The sequence below is a fragment of the Mus caroli genome, chromosome 1 (assembly GCF_900094665.2).
Source record: "Mus caroli chromosome 1, CAROLI_EIJ_v1.1, whole genome shotgun sequence".
NCBI classification, from domain to species: Eukaryota; Metazoa; Chordata; class Mammalia; order Rodentia; family Muridae; genus Mus; species Mus caroli.
In genome coordinates, this window is record NC_034570.1 from 180,863,695 (window position 1) to 180,884,350 (window position 20,656).

General features: G+C 45.3%; 2 protein-coding genes across 6 annotated transcripts in view; one reads left to right on the forward strand and one right to left on the reverse strand.

The window, feature by feature from the left end:
* The window catches only part of Tatdn3 (TatD DNase domain containing 3), a 17,857-nt gene extending 13,946 nt beyond the window's left edge, over positions 1–3,911 (reverse strand). For 3 of the 4 annotated variants that reach the window (XM_029482778.1, XM_029482774.1, XM_021165533.2), the window contains exons 1-3: positions 3,786–3,896; positions 2,201–2,233; positions 1,092–1,165 (exon numbers count right to left, since the gene is read on the reverse strand). In XM_029482778.1, coding sequence (XP_029338638.1) covers positions 1,092–1,165; positions 2,201–2,233; positions 3,786–3,842 — 164 coding nt within the window. In that variant the 5' untranslated portion in view covers positions 3,843–3,896. Of the gene's footprint in view, positions 1–1,091; positions 1,166–2,200; positions 2,234–3,785 lie in introns of all 4 variants that reach the window. The other variant, XM_021165518.2, reaches the window with a different exon arrangement.
* Positions 3,912–4,005: 94 nt separating this feature from the next.
* Positions 4,006–20,656, forward strand: part of Nsl1 (NSL1 component of MIS12 kinetochore complex) — a 22,835-nt gene continuing 6,184 nt past the window's right edge. The window contains exons 1-5 of one of the 2 annotated variants that reach the window (XM_021169420.1): positions 4,015–4,257; positions 6,128–6,206; positions 11,183–11,313; positions 12,372–12,426; positions 18,038–18,360. In XM_021169420.1, the coding sequence (XP_021025079.1) occupies positions 4,024–4,257; positions 6,128–6,206; positions 11,183–11,313; positions 12,372–12,426; positions 18,038–18,063 (525 nt within the window). In that variant the 5' untranslated portion in view covers positions 4,015–4,023 and the 3' untranslated portion in view covers positions 18,064–18,360. Of the gene's footprint in view, positions 4,258–6,127; positions 6,207–11,182; positions 11,314–12,371; positions 12,427–18,037; positions 18,361–20,656 lie in introns of those variants that run through there. The other variant, XM_021169411.1, reaches the window with a different exon arrangement.

Sequence of the window (20,656 nt, forward strand, 5' to 3'; positions counted from 1 at the left end):
AAAAAAAAAAAAAAAAAAAACCAGAAAACAACCTTAGGTCCAGAGACCACGGTGTCCCTAAAGAACAAGAAGGAAACACCCTGCCTTTAGGGCTGACATGATTTTCCTCCTCCTCCTTTTTTTTTTTAATTTCCTTTGAGACAAAAGTCTTACTATGTAGTAGCCCTATTTGGTTTGGAATGAAGTTTGTAGACCAGACTGGTCTCAAACTCACAGGGATCCTTCTGCCTCTCTCTGTCTCCAGAGAGTCCAATTAAAGGTGTGTGCTATCATGCCTGCGTCTCCTCATTCTTTTAACAGACAATTCTTTGATAGTGTGCGAATTGGACATGACTGTCTTTCTTCATAAGTCTTTGAAACCTTCATTAGAGCAGCTTTAGGGTCCGTGCTTTGGTCTCAGCACTAAGAAGGCTAAGGGGGGAGAGATGCTTGAGGTCAAGAGGTCAAGACCTCATTTAATTAATGAGGTTAATTAAAAGTAGCATCAAAGCTGGGCAGTGGTGGCCCACGCCTTTAATCCCAGCACTCGGGAGGCAGAGGCAGGCGGATTTCTGAGTTCGAAGCCAGCCTGGTTCTACAAAGTGAGTTCCAGGACAGCCAGGGCTATACAGAGAAACTCTGTCTCGGGAAAAAAAAACAAAAAAACAAACAAACAAAAAAAGTAGCATCAAAGCTGGAGAGGTGGCTCAACTGACAAAGCTCAAGAAGGGCTGAAGTTCTGCTCCCCAGCTGGTAGCCATGGTAGCTCCCTCTAATCTCAGGTCTGGGGAAGCAGAAGCAGAGAGGCAGAGGCAGGGGATCCCTAGAACAATCCAGGATAACTTGACTAGCCAAAATCAGTGCTTTTGTGAGTCCTCTTGGTTTAGTGAGCAACCTCAATAAATAAAGAAGAGAGCCATCAAAGAAGATACCTAATGTCAACCTTGGATGTTTACATGCCCATATATGCAAGCACATCTGCATCAGATGTGAATATATACCACACATACACACCACACCACACATACACACCACACCACACACATATACACATGCACACAGAAGAAGAGGAGAAGGAGGAGAAGAAGAACAACAACAACCACTACCACCACCTTTCTGAAAGCTGCATAATTCTTTCAAATTCTCCTGCATGTTCAGCAACTGCCACAAGGGCCATGACATCAGCCTAAAACAAAACAAAACAAAACAAAACAGGAGAACAGAATACCAAACAATATGCGCATTTAATATAAATTAAGGGAAATATTAAAATTTTCTGTATATTTTATTATTATTTTTAACCCAGGTTCCAGTAATGTAGTCAAAATGATTACCACCGAACTCTTATTATTTCAGGTCATATGTTTACTGCGTATTAATGTCACCTCATTAACCTATAAAGACCAAAGGTAGGCATTTCTTTAATTCATTGGACAGAAACTGCATTTTGGAAGGACTCAACATCCTTAGGCTCATGTGATCCCAAAGCCCACAAGCCAGTTAAGCTGCCACAATGGCAGTGTACACGTAATTCCAGAAATACTTCCAAGATTCTGTAATTTTTACTTTTAAATTTTATTCTCTGTGTGTGTGTGTGCCTGCAGTGAGTATGTGGGTGTGCACTGTATACACACCGCAGTGAGTGGAAATCAGAGGACACCTTTCTGGAGTTGGAGTCAGTTCTGTGCTTCCACTGCAGTTCCAGGGATTGAGCCTGGAACGTCCGATTCGCAAGTGCTTTTCTCCACTGAGACATCTCTACAGCTCTTGATAACTTTTTCTAACAAATCAAAATGTTTCCAAAGACTGTAATATACCCTTGATCTCCAAAATAATATGACATTAAAACTCGAAAGACTGACTGCCCCATTCACCAGTGCTGCTAAGCATGGTGGCTGTAGGGACACGTTTTGAAATCAGACCAGCATGCCTCTATCATTTCATTAGCATGTGCCTTTGTCCTGCTACTAACCTGCAGACATTAGATTCCTCATCTATCAAATGGAGAATATATAACTATAAAAGAGTAACTTCCTCAGAAGGTGAACTTTAAATGATCTAACGTTCAGTGGGGGCTTAGCTCTGTGGCTGGCACAGAGTGAGAGCTTAAATATACTGCTGACCACAGAAACAGCAGAGTCTGCCTACTCGGTCCCTAAAAACAGTATGTCGAATGAAACAGGAGGGGCACAAAAGTGGGGAGTTATGGATTCTAGCTTACCTTCCTGGCTTTCTCCAATACATCATCCAGATCCTACAACAAACAGAAGCAACTATGTTTGTTTTACACGAGTAATTAACTGCTCTTGGTCCATATACAGGCAGCAGAGGCACCATTAAGGACAACATTGTTAGCAAGGAACAGAGTGGCAGAAAATGAAGTCACCCTCCTCCTTACTCTCACACTCCATGATGCACACTATACCAAAATAGAGACCTCTGTTGCCAAACACACAGAGCTTTCCTGTCCTCTCTCACTCTGTCCCTCAGCAGCTTCTGGACATTTCCCCCATGATTTGCTTTCACAGCCTAGTGGTAGGTAACTCTTCAGTCTCCTTGACTGATTCTCTGTCCTTTTTGTGACTTCAAGCTCTTCTGTTCTCTCTCCACTTGCCTTAAGGGATCCTGTCTTTTTCCTTTGTTTGTTTAACATCCTCGACCACATTATCTAAGATCTCTATCACACTAAGCTATATCCTCCCCTTCTTGTGGTTTTTGATACCATGCTGAATCTCCAATTTACAGAGTTTTTCCTCTCTCCAAGACCCACGACTCACATTTGAAATGATTATGTACTCTAGAATGAGATCAGACTTAACCAGTATCCCCCCACTAGGATTTCTGGCTGCCCCCATGCCCACTCTGATCCCAAACCTTTTCTTGTCTCAGCAAAGGCCATCACCATCTTCCATACAGGAAGCACAAACTAAAATCTAAATCATGCTCGATTTCTTCCCTTGCTGTTCTTATCCAAGGCACCTGCATGTACTGTTGGTGTTATTCCTAAAACTTGTTGAGTACATGTATGCTGATTCTCATGATATTCTCACTGTACTGGCTTCTACCAGCTCTTGTCTGTAAACTGAGACGTTTCCTAAACGCTCTCGCTTTTTCTCTCCTCCACCTTTTTGCCACTCAGCAGCAAATTTGTCTTCAGAATATTCGCTCTCTCTATATATTTAAAATGGGTTTGTTTTTAAACTTTTAAGGGTTAAGACTGTGCATCTAATGCAATCCAAATGTCTTACTGACCTTGACCTACCCTTCCCAGCTCCTGGAAAATCTCCCCAGTCTTTGAAAAGTCTCCTTTATTAATGTTTCCAGCTGCTGGTTAACTAAAACAGATCAAATTCTATAATGTATGGGAGGTCTACAACCTGCCGGTGTTCATCACTACCATACACTCACACCATAAGCGTCACCTCCTAAGAAAAAGGCACCTACTTCTCCTTCCTCTTCACTTTTCCCAATGTAGCCGGTAAAACCTATTTCCATCTCTACACATTCACTCCATCAAGTGTTATTATTCTTGTTTGTCCCTCTGCCGGGCCAGAACTAGAACCTCTGCTAAGGGTTGGAATGGATCAGCACACCCAGGAGTGATAGGAGAAAGGGGTGTTGAGATGACAAACTCAAGCTTCATAGAAATAGTTAACGGCCGTGTAAGATGAGGAAAATCAGTTCCAGGACGCTGGTTCGAAGGGTCGCCATAGACTAAGTACGGTCTGAGGATTTGGGGGAGAAAAACTAGCGGGAAAGGACGCGGCCCTCCCGACTCCCGCAAGCCCCAAGTCCCCCTCACATACGTTGTCAAAGTCCGAGGCGGAGAGATGACAGTGACAGTCCACTAACCCCAAACCCATAGCTACTCCAGCAGGCTTCTCGACTGCAAGCCCCGTTGCGGAACTCTGGGGCCGCGGAACCCGAAGCGGAACCTTGCGGCGGCGGCGGATCGGGTTTCCGGTCGGACGCGTGCAGGAGCGTTCCAGGGAGGGAAGCATCCTTCCGGTCTCAGCGATTCCCGCCTTAGTTTAAACCGGGAAGATGGCGGCTGTCTCTGAGACAGTGCTCGTCTCCGCCCCGCAGGATCACGATGCCCAGGCCGCCTCAGACCCTCAGGCCACGGCAGCAGACTCTCCCCTAGAGGACTTCCGAGTGCGCTGCACCTTGAAGAGGGCCGTGGTGGAAGTGATGGAGATGTGCGGTCGCTTCGTGCAGGAGCTCGGGGCCGCCCTGCCGGAGGACGTCCGCGACCTCGCGCTGCGGGACGCACAGTGGGTACGGACCCCTCTTTCCCGGTCCTCACCCAGCGCAGCCTGGCTCTGGCTCGAGGCCCACGTCAGGCCTCCGCAGATGGAACGATGCCCCAGACTGGCTTGGGAAATGCCAGGGAAGGCAACTAGATGCTAGTGCCGCCTGGGTGCTTCCTGTCAGGAACATACAGGGCGAACACGTATGTAATCTTAAGAAGCAGGCGGTATTAGTGTACCCATATTCTTGAACATGTACAGCGCTATACGTATAAACAAGGCATCACATTTTGCTTTCATAGCAAGCTTTCAAATCTGGTGGCTTGTGTTTTACAAAACATTTCTTTTGGTACTAACGGTAGTTTAAGTGCGCAGTAAGGACAAAGTCGCTCTCCTGTAGGCCAGCGCAGCTTTGCCGGTTGGTATGAGGAATTCTCCAGGAAATGATAATCCTTGAAGTCATTCATCTGGCTAGGTTTTTGGTCATTGTTATTGTTTTTATAACATCGTGTGAATTCGGGGAGAAAACATTTTCTTTTTAAGTTGAAAATAGATGAAGAAGCTGCCTTGGTGTTAAATTTTACCAAGTTCTAGTTGAGCTGGTCATGACAGTGTATGCCAAGTACTTGGAAGGCAGAGGCATGCAAGTCTCTGTGAGTTCGAGACTAGTCTGGTCCACGAAGTGAGTTCCAGACAAGCCAGGGCTACATAGAACCTGTGCATTCTGTCGCTCCCCCTGCCCCCATAAGCCCTTAGAACACACTTATTTCTCCTATATTTTTGCATACCCCTGGATATGATGGTTTCTGGGGAAAGACACTAGAGACTGAAGGACTGCTAACTCTCAAACAGATAAACAGCCTATATGTAGGGGAAAGTTTCAAGCTTGTAACAGCACATTCATGACCAATGACAAGAGTGCAGACTAAATATAGAGGTTATCAGCATCAAAAACTAAAACAACAGTGGTTAAGTGAAAGAATAATGAAGAAACCTTCCTTGGATTGTAGTTTTATATCCCAGTTTTGGGAATAGTAGCTCCTGTGTTATTCTCTGCTTAGAAGTAAGGCAAGGAGAGAAACGGCACTTAATGTTTTTAGTAGTTATCTTGGGAGATGACTGTAACTAAGAGTGTTTGTCTGATTATAGAAAATGCTAAGATAATTAGAACATTTACATGCAGGAAAAGACAAATGTGACTTCACCTCTAATAGCTTGTTGAATGAGATCTTAAAGAGAATCAGAAGTAGAGAACCTTTGACTGTTGATAAACATCTAGGAAAGACTGAGAAACACAGTAACATTCTTAAATGATAGGTGAAGCAGCAATGAGTATTTCAAAGACAATTTGTTTTCTAAATGTCCTCAAGAGTTTAATATAGTAAGAATCTTATCCTATAAAATAGGTTTTTTTTTCCCTTTAGTGCTAAGAATTGAAAGCAGAGCCTTCCATGGTTGTGCTAGCCAAGTGCTGTCCACTGATCTATTATATCACAGCCCTTTTTATACAATACATACTCTAGCTCATAATTATCATTTATTTATACTTCTTAATTATAGAAGTGGTAGAGAAGGCATGCCCATTGACAACATTTTCAAGCAATCTCGTATTTTAAGTCCTCCTTGACTTCCCCATCCATCCTGAACCCTTCCTGGGGATAACTTACTGTTTGGGAGAGCATAGCCCTGCAGTTCTCTAGAGGCTGTTACTTATATGGCCGTGGTGTTATGGATAGAGCCAGTGCAGTCACTACCATGCGCCATGGGTATTTAGCCCCTCTCCTAAGAGTTAATTTTCCCACTGTTTCCAGCTCACAGAGTCCATTATTTTTTTACTAACTCGTTTGAGTTCTGTGTCAGTCACTTTCGCTGACTTGGCTGCACTGGATTTATTGTAGACGTTTGAGTCGGCTGTGCAGGAGAACGTCAGCTTTAACGGACAGGCCTGGGAGGAAGCTAAGGAGCATGGCTTAATGGGTATGTGATTTAAGGTTTTCTTCTGTGGTTTATCTCTGATTTATCTTTTATTTTGAAGGCTAATTTACAATCCTGTTCTCAGTCTCTCTGTGGTGTTTGAGTAAGAATGGCCTCCCTGCTGATCTCTTTGACTTCACAGTCAACAGGGAGTGGCACTATTTGAGGAGGTGTGGCCTTGTTGGAGGTAGTGTGTCTGTCACTGGGGTGGGCCTTGAGGTGTCCCATGCCATCTCAGTCTGTCTCTCTGTCTCTGTCTAAACTGTCTGTCGAACTCTGACTCTGTCGCTTTCTCCCCTATTCCCCTTGTGGGTCTGGATGTAGCTCTCAGCTACTCCAGTGCTTTGCAGGCATGCCGCCAGGCTCCCCACCATGATGATAATGGACTAAGTTTTTGACACTGTAAGCAAACCCCCAGTTAAATGCTTTCTTTTATAAGAGTTGCCTTAGCATGGTTGTAAGCCCCTTGAGGTACCAGAGAATGGACAGGCCCCACCCTACAGAAAAAAAAAAAAAGCTCACCAATCCCTGATCTTGCCCCCAAGATTATGCCCCACATAATCCCACCAATCACAGGCCACCCTAGAAAACTTCATGCCTCCTCCTAACAAGAAACCCCTCCTAAGGCCTGCCTCCTGCTCAGTCCCTTACTGCTTCCCTCCTGTGTTTTTCCTTTTTTTGTTGTTTGTTTGTTTGTTTGTTTGTTTTTTTTCAAGACAGGGTTTCTCTGTATATCCCTGGCTGTCCTGGAACTCACTCTGTAGACCAGACTAACCTCGAACTCAGAAATTCGCCCACCTCTGCCTCCCAAGTGCTGGGATTAAAGGCGTGCGCCACCACTGCCCGGCGTGTTTTTCCTTTTAATAAATCTCTTTTATTGTGTGAGGTTTGTTGCGTGGTGTGACTTTGTGGGATTCCTTACCAGGCTGCCTCTCTGCTATAACACTTGCAGTGGTGTCTATTCACATCAATGGAACAGTGACTAAGACACCCACTCTCTCTTATAAACATCCACTGGGTAGGGATGTACACGGCACACACAGCACAGCTGGAGGTCAGAGGACAGCTTTCAGGAATTGTTTTGATCTTTTTGCTGTGTGGGCTGCAGGGTTCGGTCTTGGCAACAAGCACTTTTCCTTGCTGAGCCATCTCATGACCTCTATCGTTTATTTTAAAAAACAATTATTATGGAATAAGAAGAAAGTAGTGTAGATGTAGTAATATAGTATTGAAGTCATAGCCCGAGAGAAACTCAGTGGGTACCTTGATCTACCTTGTGTGGTGCACGACTTCCTAAAGGTCTCTCAGCTGTCACTTAGATGTCTTGGGCAGTAGGCTCTTGGAGGGTATTGCACAATTGTCCCCAGTTAAAGAGATAGGCCCAGAAAAATCTCAGTGTTTCCCTATAAAACCCATTATATGTTTGCAATGCTTAGATAATACTTAGGAAGGATAGTGAAGTGTTTTACATTTAAAGTTAAGTTTAAAACCACACACATATCATGCAGAGGATGCCATAGATTTGTAGATAACTTATGTCTTAGAGTTTTACTGCTGTGAGCCGACACCATGACCAAGGCAAGTCTTTTTTTTTTTTTTTTTAAAGATTTNTTTNTTTNTTATATGTAAGTACACTGTAGCTGTCTTCAGACATTCCAGAAGAGGGCGCCAGATCTCGTTNCGGATGGTTGTGAGCCACCATGTGGTTGCTGGGATTTGAACTCTGGACCTTCGGAAGAGCAGTCGGGTGCTCTTACCCACTGAGCCATCTCACCAGCCCCCCCAAGGCAAGTCTTATAAGGACAGCATTTAACTGGGGCTGGCTTACAGGTCCAGAGGCTCAGTCTATTATCATCAAGGCATTTGAGCTGATTACAGGCCTACTAGCAACTCTCTGTGCTTACAGCTTTTCTTCTCAGCAGTGGGAGAGTGCTGTGCCCAGGTCTTCTTGTCTATTACTTAAGACTACGTTAGCTGTCTATTCAGAATTACCAAAACTGAGATTTCGGGTTTACAGAATGTATTAGTTAGGGTTCTCTAGAGTCAGAGAATTTATGGGTATTCTTTATATAGTAAGGGAATTAGTTGATGACTTACAGTCTGTAGTCCAACTCACACCAATGGTCAACAGCAGCTGTGAATGGAAGTCCAAGGATCTAGCAGTTGCTCAGTCCCACAAGGCAAGCAGGCGAAGAAAAGAGAGCGAATCTTCCTTCTAATGTCCTTATGTAGGTCTCTAGCAGGAGGTGTGTCCCAGATTAAAGGTGTGTACCACCTTGCCGGGATCTGGGACTTGCTTTGTCCCAGATGACCTTGAACTGGAGATCTCCCTGTCTTAATCTGGGATTCATAGCCACTATGCCTCAAGATATCCATGTCAAGATCCAGGTTAGAAACTTGTATCTCCGGCCGGGCGTGGTGGCCCACCCCTTTAATCCAGCACTTGGGAGGCAGAGGCAGAGGCAGGAGGATTTCTGAGTTCGAAGCCAGCCTGGTCTACAAAGTGAGTTCCAGGACAGCTAGGGCTATACAGAGAAACCCTGTCTCGAAAAACAAAAACAAAAAAGAAACTTGTATCTCCCAGCCTCCAGATTAGGATCACAGGTGAGCCTTCCAGTTCTGGATTGTAGTTCTTTCCAGATATAGTCAAGTTGACAACCAGGCATAGCCACTACACATAATAAAAGGATAAAACTACCAGCCTCAGTTTTGTGAAAATATTAATGTAATAATTGTTGATTAGTAGGGTACATAGAAGCCAGGTATGAACACTTCCCACACCACACAGCTCTTCAGGGGTCTTTATATAAAGGAAAGGCAGTGCTGTGTGTGGGAAAAGTAACAGCAAGTGTGTCAAAGGTGATAAAGTACAAAGGGAAGTGCACTCTATCATGTGGCCTTGGAGGAATCACAGTTTTGTTGTTTGGGGGGGGTTGTTTGGTCTTATGTGTGTGTGTGTGTGACACCAGGCGAGTGCTGTGTCTGTGCTATTACATACCCCTGTCTTAGGTGGGAATTGTAAGGAGAATTGTGTGAACAGATTTAATAGGCTTTGCTTCTGGGCAGATGCATAGAAGCAGAATAGCAGAATGGAGGCTTCACAAGAACAAAGGGTGGACTGGTTTCTGTTGTGTTTTTTTTGTTTGTTTGTTTGCTTGCTTTCTCTCTTTCTCACTTTCTTTTTGTTTGTTTGTTTGTTTGTTTTTGAGGGAGGGTTTCTCTGTGGAGCCCTGGTGATTCTGGGACTTGCTCTGGAGAGCAGGCCAGCCTTGAACTCTTCTTGAACAGCTTCTGCCTCTTGAGCCCTGGGATTAAAGATGTGCCCACCACTGGGCCAGGAGCAGAGGTTTCATTGGTTTTGTTTGCTGAGATTTCCAAGTTCCCACACTCAATGACACTCTAGACACAATGAGTAGACTCTGTGAGAAGCAGCCTCTTTGTTGTCATCGTCACTGCTCTGGATGGAAGTTCAGTCAGGCCAATGTGTAGGCAATTCCGTATCTTTTTCAGTAATAGATGCCCAACAAGTTTTTGTCCATTTGTTCCTACATTACAGCTTTGCAGGATCTGCCCCTTGGTGGCGCTAAGGAACCTTTTCCTACACAGAAGGTTGCAGTGTGAAAGGGAAGGAGAGAGCTGACTCCAGTTCGCTCCCTGACCTCTACATGCAGAGCTGCCGTGGCGTGTGTGTCCTCCCCATCACATAAAAAAGAACTTTTATAAAATCATGTGCTGTTCTTTGCAGGCCAGTGATGTCACTTTTCAAGTGAACATAGTAAAACTTAAAGCTCCTTATTTCAGAGAGGGTTGCAAGTTCCATATCCTCCAAAGAAGCCACTGAGCAGACTCTGAGTATTTGCTATGGGAGTGAGAGGCTGCATCTCCTGCATAGCCTTAGTCTAGATGTGCCGAGTGTGCACTCACATGTATGCCAGCCGGCTGGCGGAATGTTTCAGAAACCTGTGCCATTATCAGACGTCGTCCTAGCAAAGCTTTAGCCAGTGGGATTAGCCTAGACTGGCCCAGTAGAGCTCATGGTGTGAGCCACTGAACCGAGGTCTTAGGTCTTTAGTGTTCATTAACTATTTCAGTACTGGGGACTGAGTGCAGACCCTATCAATGCCAGGCAGAGCCTCTCACCACTGAGCTACCTGCCCCACCCCAGTATCTTTACTCTAAAGGGTTTTTTTTTTTTTTTAACTGCATCTGCCTGCAGTTACTTCTTCCAGGGTGCTTCATTTCTGTGCTCTGTCCTAGACCTTCTGAGTCCCGATTTACACACTAGTAAGGTTCCTGGGCAATCACTCCTTCTGCTCGAGCTTGAGAACCACTGTCTACAGCCGAGGAAAGAGCTGATAAAATAGTTGCCATTGAAGTCTGAGGAAGTCCCCCAAGTCACCATGCCTTTCCTTTCCCTGCCCTGGTGAGTCAGGTCCTATAGTGGATGCCCTTCTCACTGCTGTCACAGGTTGGGTTGCACAAAAATAAAGTGAACCCTATCCATGCCTTTTACAGTTTAATTATGGTGGGGAAGGGCAGAGGACTGGCCCAGGGCCCTGCCCATTCGAGGCCCATGCTCTGGCACTGACTGCATCTCTGTCCTCTCTATCACCTGCCCTATGCTGTTTGGGTCGATCCGTTTGCAAGGCTCAGTGTCCTCAGTTTCCTCTCCCAGAGGTCCTTCTCCCTGATCGTTCTCATCCAGTGCCTTTGTCCGCACCTGGATTTAAGTCTAAGTGCTGTTCTTTATCTCCCACTGCTCCTGCTGCCGTCTTCTGCAGCCTTCGTCTTTGTGGCCTGATGCACTTATCAGGTGCCTGTTTCTTGGGACTATGCTGCTCGCCTCATGTTTCCTGGCGCTTGCAGATTAATCAGTGCGGAGATGAGGGGGCTCCATTAACCTGCCATGTTGTTTTCTTTATTCTGTGACTTATGCTTATATAATATTTCTATTCTAATAATGAACTTCTCTGAAATAGATTCTGACATCAAAGTGCTTGAAGATGAATTTGATGAGCTCATAGTAGATGTGGCAACCAAACGGAGGCAGTATCCCAGAAGGATCCTTGAGAGTGTCATCAAAACCTTGAAAGCACAGCATGCGAGTCTGGTGAGACGCTTATATTTAAATCCCTACACAGTATTTTACCACAGAAAAGAGTTAGTTTACTTACCTTTCATACAGTGCAGGCTGGTCTTGAACACCTGATCTTCCTTCCAGCCTCCATCTCTCACTTGCTGGGGTCAGTCACCATACCTATCACATATCAGTCTTCTCAGAATTATTGAAGCTGGAGTAAATGCAAATGAGCCCTGAATCATAATGCCAATGAAGCAGGTCTGGCAGCGCAGACCTGAGGCAAATGCTGAGGAGATTGGCTGGGTGCCATTGTCCCAAGAAGAGACCACAGCAGGCTTTAGATTGTGCCATTGTCTTTGCCTTTAGTTTTTTAAGTCAGCAGACTTTTAAGTGTGACCTTCCAGTATTGTCTCCTTCAGTAATGCTTTGGGGCATTAAAGGCCTGCCCTTGACCTTAGAGTCTTGTTGTGACAGGAAAAAGAAGCCCTTGAGGATGTTCACTTTCTCACACATTTGACCTTAAAGAGCCCTTCCCACGCTGCAGAGAAAACATTGTCTGCCGTTGACTGTGTCATGCCTCCCTCTAACTTACCTCCTTGACCTGGTAAAGAAACCCTGGAACTAGTCAGCTCGAGGAGGAGGGACAGGACTGGAGAGCATGAGTGTGCCCTGTCACTGACTGTGGCAGGTCCAGCTGTTCCTGTGTGCTTCCGTGTGGAAGACTGCTGTGGTAGTGTAGCCACTTTTTTGAAGTTTCTGTGGAAATAGGAGTTGTGAGTTCCAGACATTTGTCCTGAACGAGCGTCTGCCACACTGCGGTCCTCGCCCTGTATTTTAGAGCTGCCTTCCCTGTTTCCTCTGACTGCGATCTTCATAGTGCTGTTTGTTACTCTGTGCAGCAGAGGGTGGTGCATAAAAGGTATTCAACCCTAAAGACGTTTGCCACCCAGAGTTCAGGAGCTAGAAAGGGGAAAGCCTGGAGGCCAGCACTTTTGACTGTGTGTCTGCTCACACCAGCTGAAAGAGGGGCTTAGTTATCTGAGGCATTACGTGTCTAAGGTGAATGTTTTAATTTGTCCTGTGTTTAGAAGCAGTATCACCCTGTTGTACATCCTCTGGACCTGAAATGTGACTCTGACCCAGGTAAGCCAGTGTGAGAATGTGTTGAAGATGAAGCTCCCTCTGTGAGCTCCTCGCTGTGTGTGCTCTCTTCCACAGTCAGTGCCTAGCACTTGTTTCGAGACTTACAACAGTCTTCAAAGTTCTGCACGCTTTCTGTCTCTGGTAAATGCACTGGGGTCAGATGCTACAGTGGCTGTGCGGCTGCGGCTGCATGGCTGCGGCTGCTGCTCCTCCAGGCACTCGCTTTTCGTTCTGTTTTGCTGTAGCTTTCTTTGTTGTAGTGTGTTTTGTTTTCATGACTTGAGACTTTACCTTTAATGTGCTCCAGCTGGTTTTGTATTTTCTTGTTATATTTATCTTCTTGGTGCATTGAGTTGATAAATGCAGTTAAGGCCACAGTTGCTGAGTCCCACTTTGGAAGCAGACTGTAATCTTGCCCTGGAGACCTTGCTCACTTCCTGGTTTCCAATCCCAGTTCCCTCTTGTCAAGCTCTGCCTTTGCTGCCGTCAATTGTGTAGGTACAGTGTTCTTTAGTCTCTTTTTTTTCTGGCTCCCAGTTTGGAAGTGGCATACTGTGGTTCTGGTCTTTTTATGTCTCCTGTAAAACTGTTACTGCTCTAGTGAGTTATCTGGCTTTATCCAGTCCCGTGAAACTCTTCTTGAGGAAGAAACAGACCTTTGTGCCCTCTGCCCATTGAGTAAGCACACCGCCACTCCCAGTTTTCTCTGTTCTTATTGTCAATTTTAGTTCTTCTGGTTAAGTAGATAAAATTCACCCTTTACGACTTTTATTGTCCTGCTGAGAGTAGAACACAGGCCCTGTCCCTGCTAGACAAGTGCTCGCCACTGAGTGGGCTTTTTATTTGTTTTTGTTTTTTGAGGCAGGGCCCATTATGTAGTCCGGGGTATTCTTGAACTCACAATCCTCCTGCCTCCACCTCCTGAGTGCTGAGATTATAGGTATGAACCACCAAGTCTTACTCAGTAGCTACTCTTTTGTACTTGATTAATTCGATTTATAAATCAAAATTTCAAAATTCTGAAAGAACTATTGTGTGAATTTCAGGCCTTCCTCTGGGTTGACTTCTTTTTTTTTTTTTTTTTTTTTTTTTTTTTTTTTGGTTTTTCGAGACAGGGTTTCTCTGTATAGCCCTGACTGTCCTGGAACTCATTTCGTAGACCAGGCTGGCCTCGAACTCAAAAATCCGCCTGCCTCTGCCTCCCAAGTGCTGGGATTAAAGGTGTGCGCCGCTGCCGCCGCCGCCGCCTGAGGGCTGTGACAGGCAGCATGTGGCAGGCACCTTAGCTGAGGGCTGTGACAGGCGGCTCCCAGTCTGTTCCATCTTTGCTCGTGTGAAGGCTCATTTGTAGCAGACTTTGGCTGTAAGTGGGGAAACTGATGATTCGGGGAGCTGAGGCATGTCGGCTATTTCCATCTCCCAGGGAGTTGTCTGCACAAGGACGAAGTCCTTGTCAGTTTGTGCTGGTTCACTGTGACTGAGGGGTCAGTCACTCTGCTGCAGAGCGTGGTCTCCTCACAGTGACTCAAGAAGCAGCGTGTGGTCTGTACCACGTTCACTGGGTGGGCAGCAGGACACAAGGGCAGTGTGTTCCGGTGGCAAGAGCAGTAGGAGGTTACATGGTTGCGCTCAAGAGGAAGAGCTCTAGAGCAGTGGAAAGCCCAAGCAAGAGTCCACAGTAACTTAGGCGTCTGACACCATGGTACTGCACGTCCTGAGGTGCCTGGGCTCACAGGTCTGCAACCTGTGTCTGTCTATGACAGAAATGCTGATTTCCCTCCCCGGTCCTTAGAAGCTAACACAAACCAGTGTCCCCCGGGCATGTTTGCTTGTCTGTGCTTGGGAACTACGTTGGAAGTAGATGGGAAGCTCTCAGCTGGTGCATTTCTGCTGAGCTTGCAGGCTTTGGGGTTCATGGTCACTTGTTTGGTCAGTGCAGTGACCCAGAAGCAAAACTGGGCTCATTGCCCAGGCTTTCGTTTCCACTTTTTCATTTCCCTGTGCTTTAGAGGGCAGGCAACTAGGAAACGGTGTTCTCAGGCTGCTGAAGTTCCACATTTGTAAGGGCAGGTTGTCCCCCCCCCCCACACACACACCCTCTACAGACTATTTACCATTAGGTAAGATGTGGTTCTCATTTGTCAGGAGCAACCTTGAATAGTCAGTAATGTAAAGTCCCCAAAGTGGAGAGCTCTTTCCCCACAGTACACAGTAGTGATGGCAGAGCTATCTTAGGCTGTTCTGGGCTGGCCTGTAAGTTCAGGCAGCCTGTCTTGTTTTCTGGCAATGCTACACCTCTGAGCAGTCTGTGTGTAGATGACAACAGGTGTTAGCATCTATGTCAGAGTCGACATGTGTGTCTGGGCTATGGGACTTTTACTTTAAGGAGGATAAGAGAGTTTATTTTGAAGATAAATAGGACTGTGGCTGGGGAATACAGATTGAGGTTACTGCAAATTTCATGTTGCAATGTGGTAACAATTTCATGGCCTTTTGTGATAACAACAGAAAACCATAAACTGAGATAGACGCTTTCAAAGTGCATCAGTGGAAGGATCAGCAGGTGGTTACAGAAAGGCCTCATGCTCTCTGACAGAAGATTCAGCTTTCTGGTTGGTAGACACTGGAGTCTGTCTGTACATTTTAAAGGATTTATCTAATGGTCACAAAGATGTTAGGTCACTTACAAAGGAGGACACACAGGGCAGGAGAGATGGCTCAGATAATGAGGCTCTGGCCTTGAAACATCTTATCCCTCCCCCCTGTACTCAGTAAGCTAGTCAGCCTTGATGATGCTCCCAGTGAGGGGTGGTTCTTTTAGGAATGTTTTGTTGGCATTGGTAAGAGTGGTACACATTGGCATCATTCAGATGTTCTTGTTGAGTGGGTAGAGCGTGGAGAACACTTCTAAGGAGCCCCTTCCTGACCCTGCATGGCCTTATGGGTCTGCGATGAGCACCGAGACCTTGGAAGGCCATCGGTGCTCCTGTATCCAGAGTGCGTGTGCTCTTCTCAGTTATAAAACGTGACAGACTCACTTAGAATCATGGTGAGGAAGGCCACAAAAAGCTTATTGCTTTGGGATTTCTTTAGCAAATATTTGTGGTAGAAGATGTTTTAACTTCTTAAAAATGTTTACTAATTTATTCTGTGCATCTGTGCACACAGCATGCGTGTGCAGGTCAGAGGACAACTTGGAGAAGCCAGTTCTCTCTCTCTGCCATGTGGGTTCCAGGAATCAAACCCAGATTGTCTGGATTGGCATCAAGTGCTTTTTCATGCTTAACTATCTTGCCAGCCAAGAAAATAATTTTTAGGTATGTAAATAGTCTATCCACATGTTTAATGAGTTTTGTTTAGGGTTGTGTTTTGTTTTTGAGACAGGGTCTTGCTGGATAATACAGGATGGCCTGGGATGTGTAGTCATCTTGCCCTTGCCCTCTGGGCCCTGTGCTCACAGGTGTCTGCCACCTCCCTTGACTTGTAGAGATCATTTTTAAGTATGTATGTTGTCTTCATTGTTAAAAGCCTTTGTTTGAATCTATTCCTAGAATTATTGATAACTTGGGGTTGGGTTGGTTTAGTTTTTTATTTTTGTTTTTGAGACACCATGTATCCCTGACTGGTCTGGAACTCTCTGTGTAGACCAGGCTGATCTCAAATGTAGACTGCTCACCTCTCTGCTTCCCAAGTGCTGGGGTTAAAGGTCAGCACCACCACGTGCTGCAGATACATTTTAGGCTTGAATGGAAATGATTGAGCTGACTTAATTAAAAAAAGAAGACGTACTGTAAATTCATAGTTAGACATCTAATTTTAGAATGGTAGTGCATATTTTTCATTTCAAGAAACTTTCATTATGCTGGAGCTAAGTTTTGCCCAGTTGTGACTTACTCTTTCAGGAACACAGTGTGTGATTTCTGGCAGAGTGATATTTTAAGAGTTACATTGGATTCTAGAAGAAGTGAATTCTGATTCTACCCGGTTGCAGTTCCCTTTCCTGGGTTATTTGTAAAGGAGGCTGTGAGCCTGCTCTGAAATTATACATTCCTGGGTGTGGTAACCCCTTGAGGCTATCCATCAGCCAGCTTCTAACTTTGTCTTCCTCTTCCTGTCTTGACCAACCTCCTTGCCTGCTACAAACCTTCATCCTGTCTGCCCCTCTCACACCATCCTGGGAGTTTTCTCACGTCCCCACTGGATCTGCTTCCTGCTTCCTGTTTTGTCCTGTTTCTCACTTATTTCCTTATTTGGGTAGAGTATATCCTGTCCACCCGCCTCCCACCTGGAACTCCCCAGTCCATTTGACATCAGATCCCTGTTTAAGGGAAATTCTCCCTAATACAGTTCCCCTGTGAGTGAGGTCACCCTCTTTGATTAAGGAAGTGTCCTCTATCATGGTTGTGTCCCGTCATAGCTTTTGAGCACCTACTCTAAAGTTCTGTGATTACCACCAAAGATCCCAGAATTGGAGAACCCGGGCCTCTTCCCAGGAAGTTGTCAATGCTTAGGGATATTCCAGGCTTCTCATTATTGCCCACACTGCCCTCTAGTGGGCCTTCCGGAGAGCTTGCAGGATGTTTGGAGATGGTAGTCATACAGGAATATGCTTTATGTGTCTAGACCATCATTAGAATATCTGTCACACACTTGGGTGTGAAAGTCTGTTTGTAAGTATGCAAACCCTACCTCCATGTCACACACAAGCCCAAACCACTGTTGGGCTTATGTGTTCTCACTGTTTGTACAACAGATGAAAACAGGTATTATTCAGCAACGGGAAAGTAAAGACCAAAAGGTGGCTTAGGTGTTTTAGGAATTGTTTGTATTAGTCATAGATATGTGTCTAGACCATCATTAGAATATCTGTCACACACTTGGGTGTGAAAGTCTGTTTGTAAGTATGCAAACCCTACCTCCATGTCACACACAAGCCCAAACCACTGTTGGGCTTATGTGTTCTCACTGTTTGTACAACAGATGAAAACAGGTATTATTCAGCAACGGGAAAGTAAAGACCAAAAGGTGGCTTAGGTGTTTTAGGAATTGTTTGTATTAGTCATAGATAGAACTTAATCTGTAAGAAGCCTTGAGAAGGGGGGGGTCACAGGTCAAGGACTATAGCTGCTGCTGCTGCTAGTAAAAGCTACAATGATGAAGACTGGCTGCCTGTTCAGGCATAGAAGTAAGATTCATTGTTCCATATGTGTGTTTGTTGCAGAGTAATGTATAGTACACAACTTGTTGAAGTTAGGCATGCATTCCTACATACATGCATACATATTAAAAAGCCACTATCGAGCCGGGCGTGGTGGTGCACACCTTTAATCCCAGCACTTGAGAGGCAGAGGCAGGTGGATTTCTGAGTTTGAGGCCAGCCTGGTCTACAGAGTGAGTTCCAGGACAGCCAGGGCTGCACAGAGAAACCCTGTCTCGGAAAACAAAACCAAACCAGCCACCATGTAGATATCTGTGTGGTTTCTAGATACAGATGATGAACATTTTAAACTCTGTTCAAATGTTGTCTTATTATGTTTTCATGTATACTGTGAATACAACAGAGTATCTTAAAAACCTGGAATTGTAAAGAAAAGTTATTGTGTTTCTTCAGGTCAACAGCTGAGCCTGTGTCTTTAAGTTCAGAAGTATTTTATCTGGGAGAGAGTAAAGTAAGAAACAAGATATATTGGACACATCCCCAGAGACCTGAAGACCTCCCAAAAGGCTTGTCTGGTGACCAAGCATTTAACACATTGGCCTTTGAGGAACATTCTAGATCTACTGGAATGTTCTAGATAGTCACTCATTGACAATTTTAATTTACACTTGGGACTAAATGCATTGATTTGAAATCTAATGTTGGATTTGTTACCTGTTACTTAGTAACTTATGTCAAAATTTAACAGCTTAAAACAATAAGCACATCCTGTATGCCTTGTGGTTTCTGAGGTCAGTAACCTGGTAGGAGCTTTAGCTCCTCAGGGCATGGGCATGGACCTCTAAGCTTCCTGTTACCTTTCAACTTGTTCCTCCCAGTGTCATGACAGAGAATACCCACCCATGAAGGAAGTTGTCCTCAAACACCTTCATCTCGGCTCTAAGGTGCTGTTCCTGGAACTTTACGTTACTATTCATGCAGAGAAGGAAAGAGCCTCATGCATACAAGTGCACCCTAAGTGGGCTCATTGTAAAGCTGTCCGATGCACACAGAGACACTTACGTTCTGTTGCTGCACTAGGAGGCTCTGAGGGGACAATCAGCGGGGTCAGTATGAGAGAGCGAGTACAGGTGAGTGTTCCGAGAGCGGCCCACAGGCTATGGGCCGGGTAGTTCAACTATGGCTGACTCCCAGCAGAAAGGCCAAGGTAGCTGTTCAGTGAATTTCCAATCTGGTGCTGGAGTCCTGGAGAATTCTAGGGAGCTGCTGGTATTCAGTCTAAATTGAAATCCCAGAGAAGTAGGCTCTAATAACAATGAAGGAATGCCTAAGCAGCAGGATAGATGAACTTGCCAGCAAGAGCAAGGGCAAGCAGGCAAAGAGCAAAAGCTTCCTTTATCCATGTTCTTCTCTGAGGGCAGCCAGCAGACGGTATGGTCCAGAGTTAGGGTGGGTCTTCCAGCTTCAAGTGATGCAGTCAGCAAAATCACTCACAGACCTTATTCAAGCTGACAACCAAAATTAGCTATAGTTGTAGTGGAAATATACATAAAACTTAGCATGTTAGAACTGGAGAGAGGGCACAGCAGTTAAGAGCACTTGCTGTTCTTAGGAGAGTGCTAGAGTTGGGATCCCAGGAGGCACTCATGTCTGGTGGCTCACAACCTCCTCCAATTCCAGCTCCAGGGGATCTGACATCCTTCTCTGGTCACTGTAGCCATGTTCATACACATACACAAATAAAAATAGTAAAAAAAAATAAATATTTAAGTTGACCATTTTGTGCATTTTGAAGCCCATCATCCACTGATAGCCAGTGCTGTGCATCCCAGGGGTTCCAGAGCAGGGTTCTTGGAAGAAACCCACAGCTGTCCCCAGCCCGGGCAAGCACTGGCTGTATTCTGGCTGCATGGCTTTGCCTGTGGTAAGTGTGACGCTGCAGTGCATGCTTTCTGTGCCTCGTGGAGTGTTGCTAGTGCCACTTCACTTTCCTGTGGCAGCTGAGACCACCATGTGCTCTGGTCAGCCCCTATTCTCCAAGTGACTTAGAGTCACCTCAGTTAAAAGATTGCCCAGATCAGGTTGGCCTGTGGCCATGACTGTGTGGCACTGTCTTGATTATTGATTGCTACGATATAGAAGGACCCAGGCCTGGTGGACAGTACCATCCCTGAGATGGTAGTCCTGGGTTGTGTAAGAAAGCTGGCTATGCATGCATGAGCCAGTGGGAGAGCAAGCCAGTGAGCAGCACTCCTCCATGGTTACTGCCTTGGCTTCCTGCCCTGACTTCCTCAGTGCTGGATGGTGACCTGTAAGTAAGTCAGATAACACTCCCTCCCCGAGTTGCTTTTGGTAATTTTCTAAGTTGGGGTTTCTTTTGCTGTGAAGAGACCCCATGATCACAACAGCTCTTATTAAGGAAAACATTTCACTGGGGCTGGCTTACAGGTTCAGAGGTTTAGTTCATTGTCATGATGAGAAGCATGGTGACTTGCAGGCAGACCTGGTGCTGGTGAAGGAGTGAGCGTTGTATAGCTGGATCAACAAGCAGCAGGAAGAGAGTGACACTGGGCTTGGCTTGAGCATTTAACTCATCCCAATTGACACACTTCCTCCAACAAAGCCACACCTACTCTAAGGCTACACCTCCCTCATTACGGAGTATTCACACTTGTGAGCTCATGAGGGCTGTTCCTATTCAAACTACCATAAAAATGATATCTATCAGAGCATCAGAAATCAAACAAGAATAGTGTATTGTTGTGTTTGGTGAGGTGCTCTGTACACACCTGTTAGATCTAGTAGAATGGTGTATTGTGTGTGGTGAGGTGTTCTGTACACACATGTTAGGTCTAGTAGAATAGTGTACTATTGTGTTTGGTGAGGTGTTCTGTACACACCTGTTAGGTCTAGTAGAATGGTGTACTGTTGTGTGTGGTGAGGTGTTCTGTACACACATGTTAGGTCTAGTAGAATAGTGTACTGTTGTGTTTGGTGAGGTGTTCTGTACACACCTGTTAGGTCTAGTAGAATGGTGTACTGTTGTGTTTGGTGAGGTGTTCTGTACACACC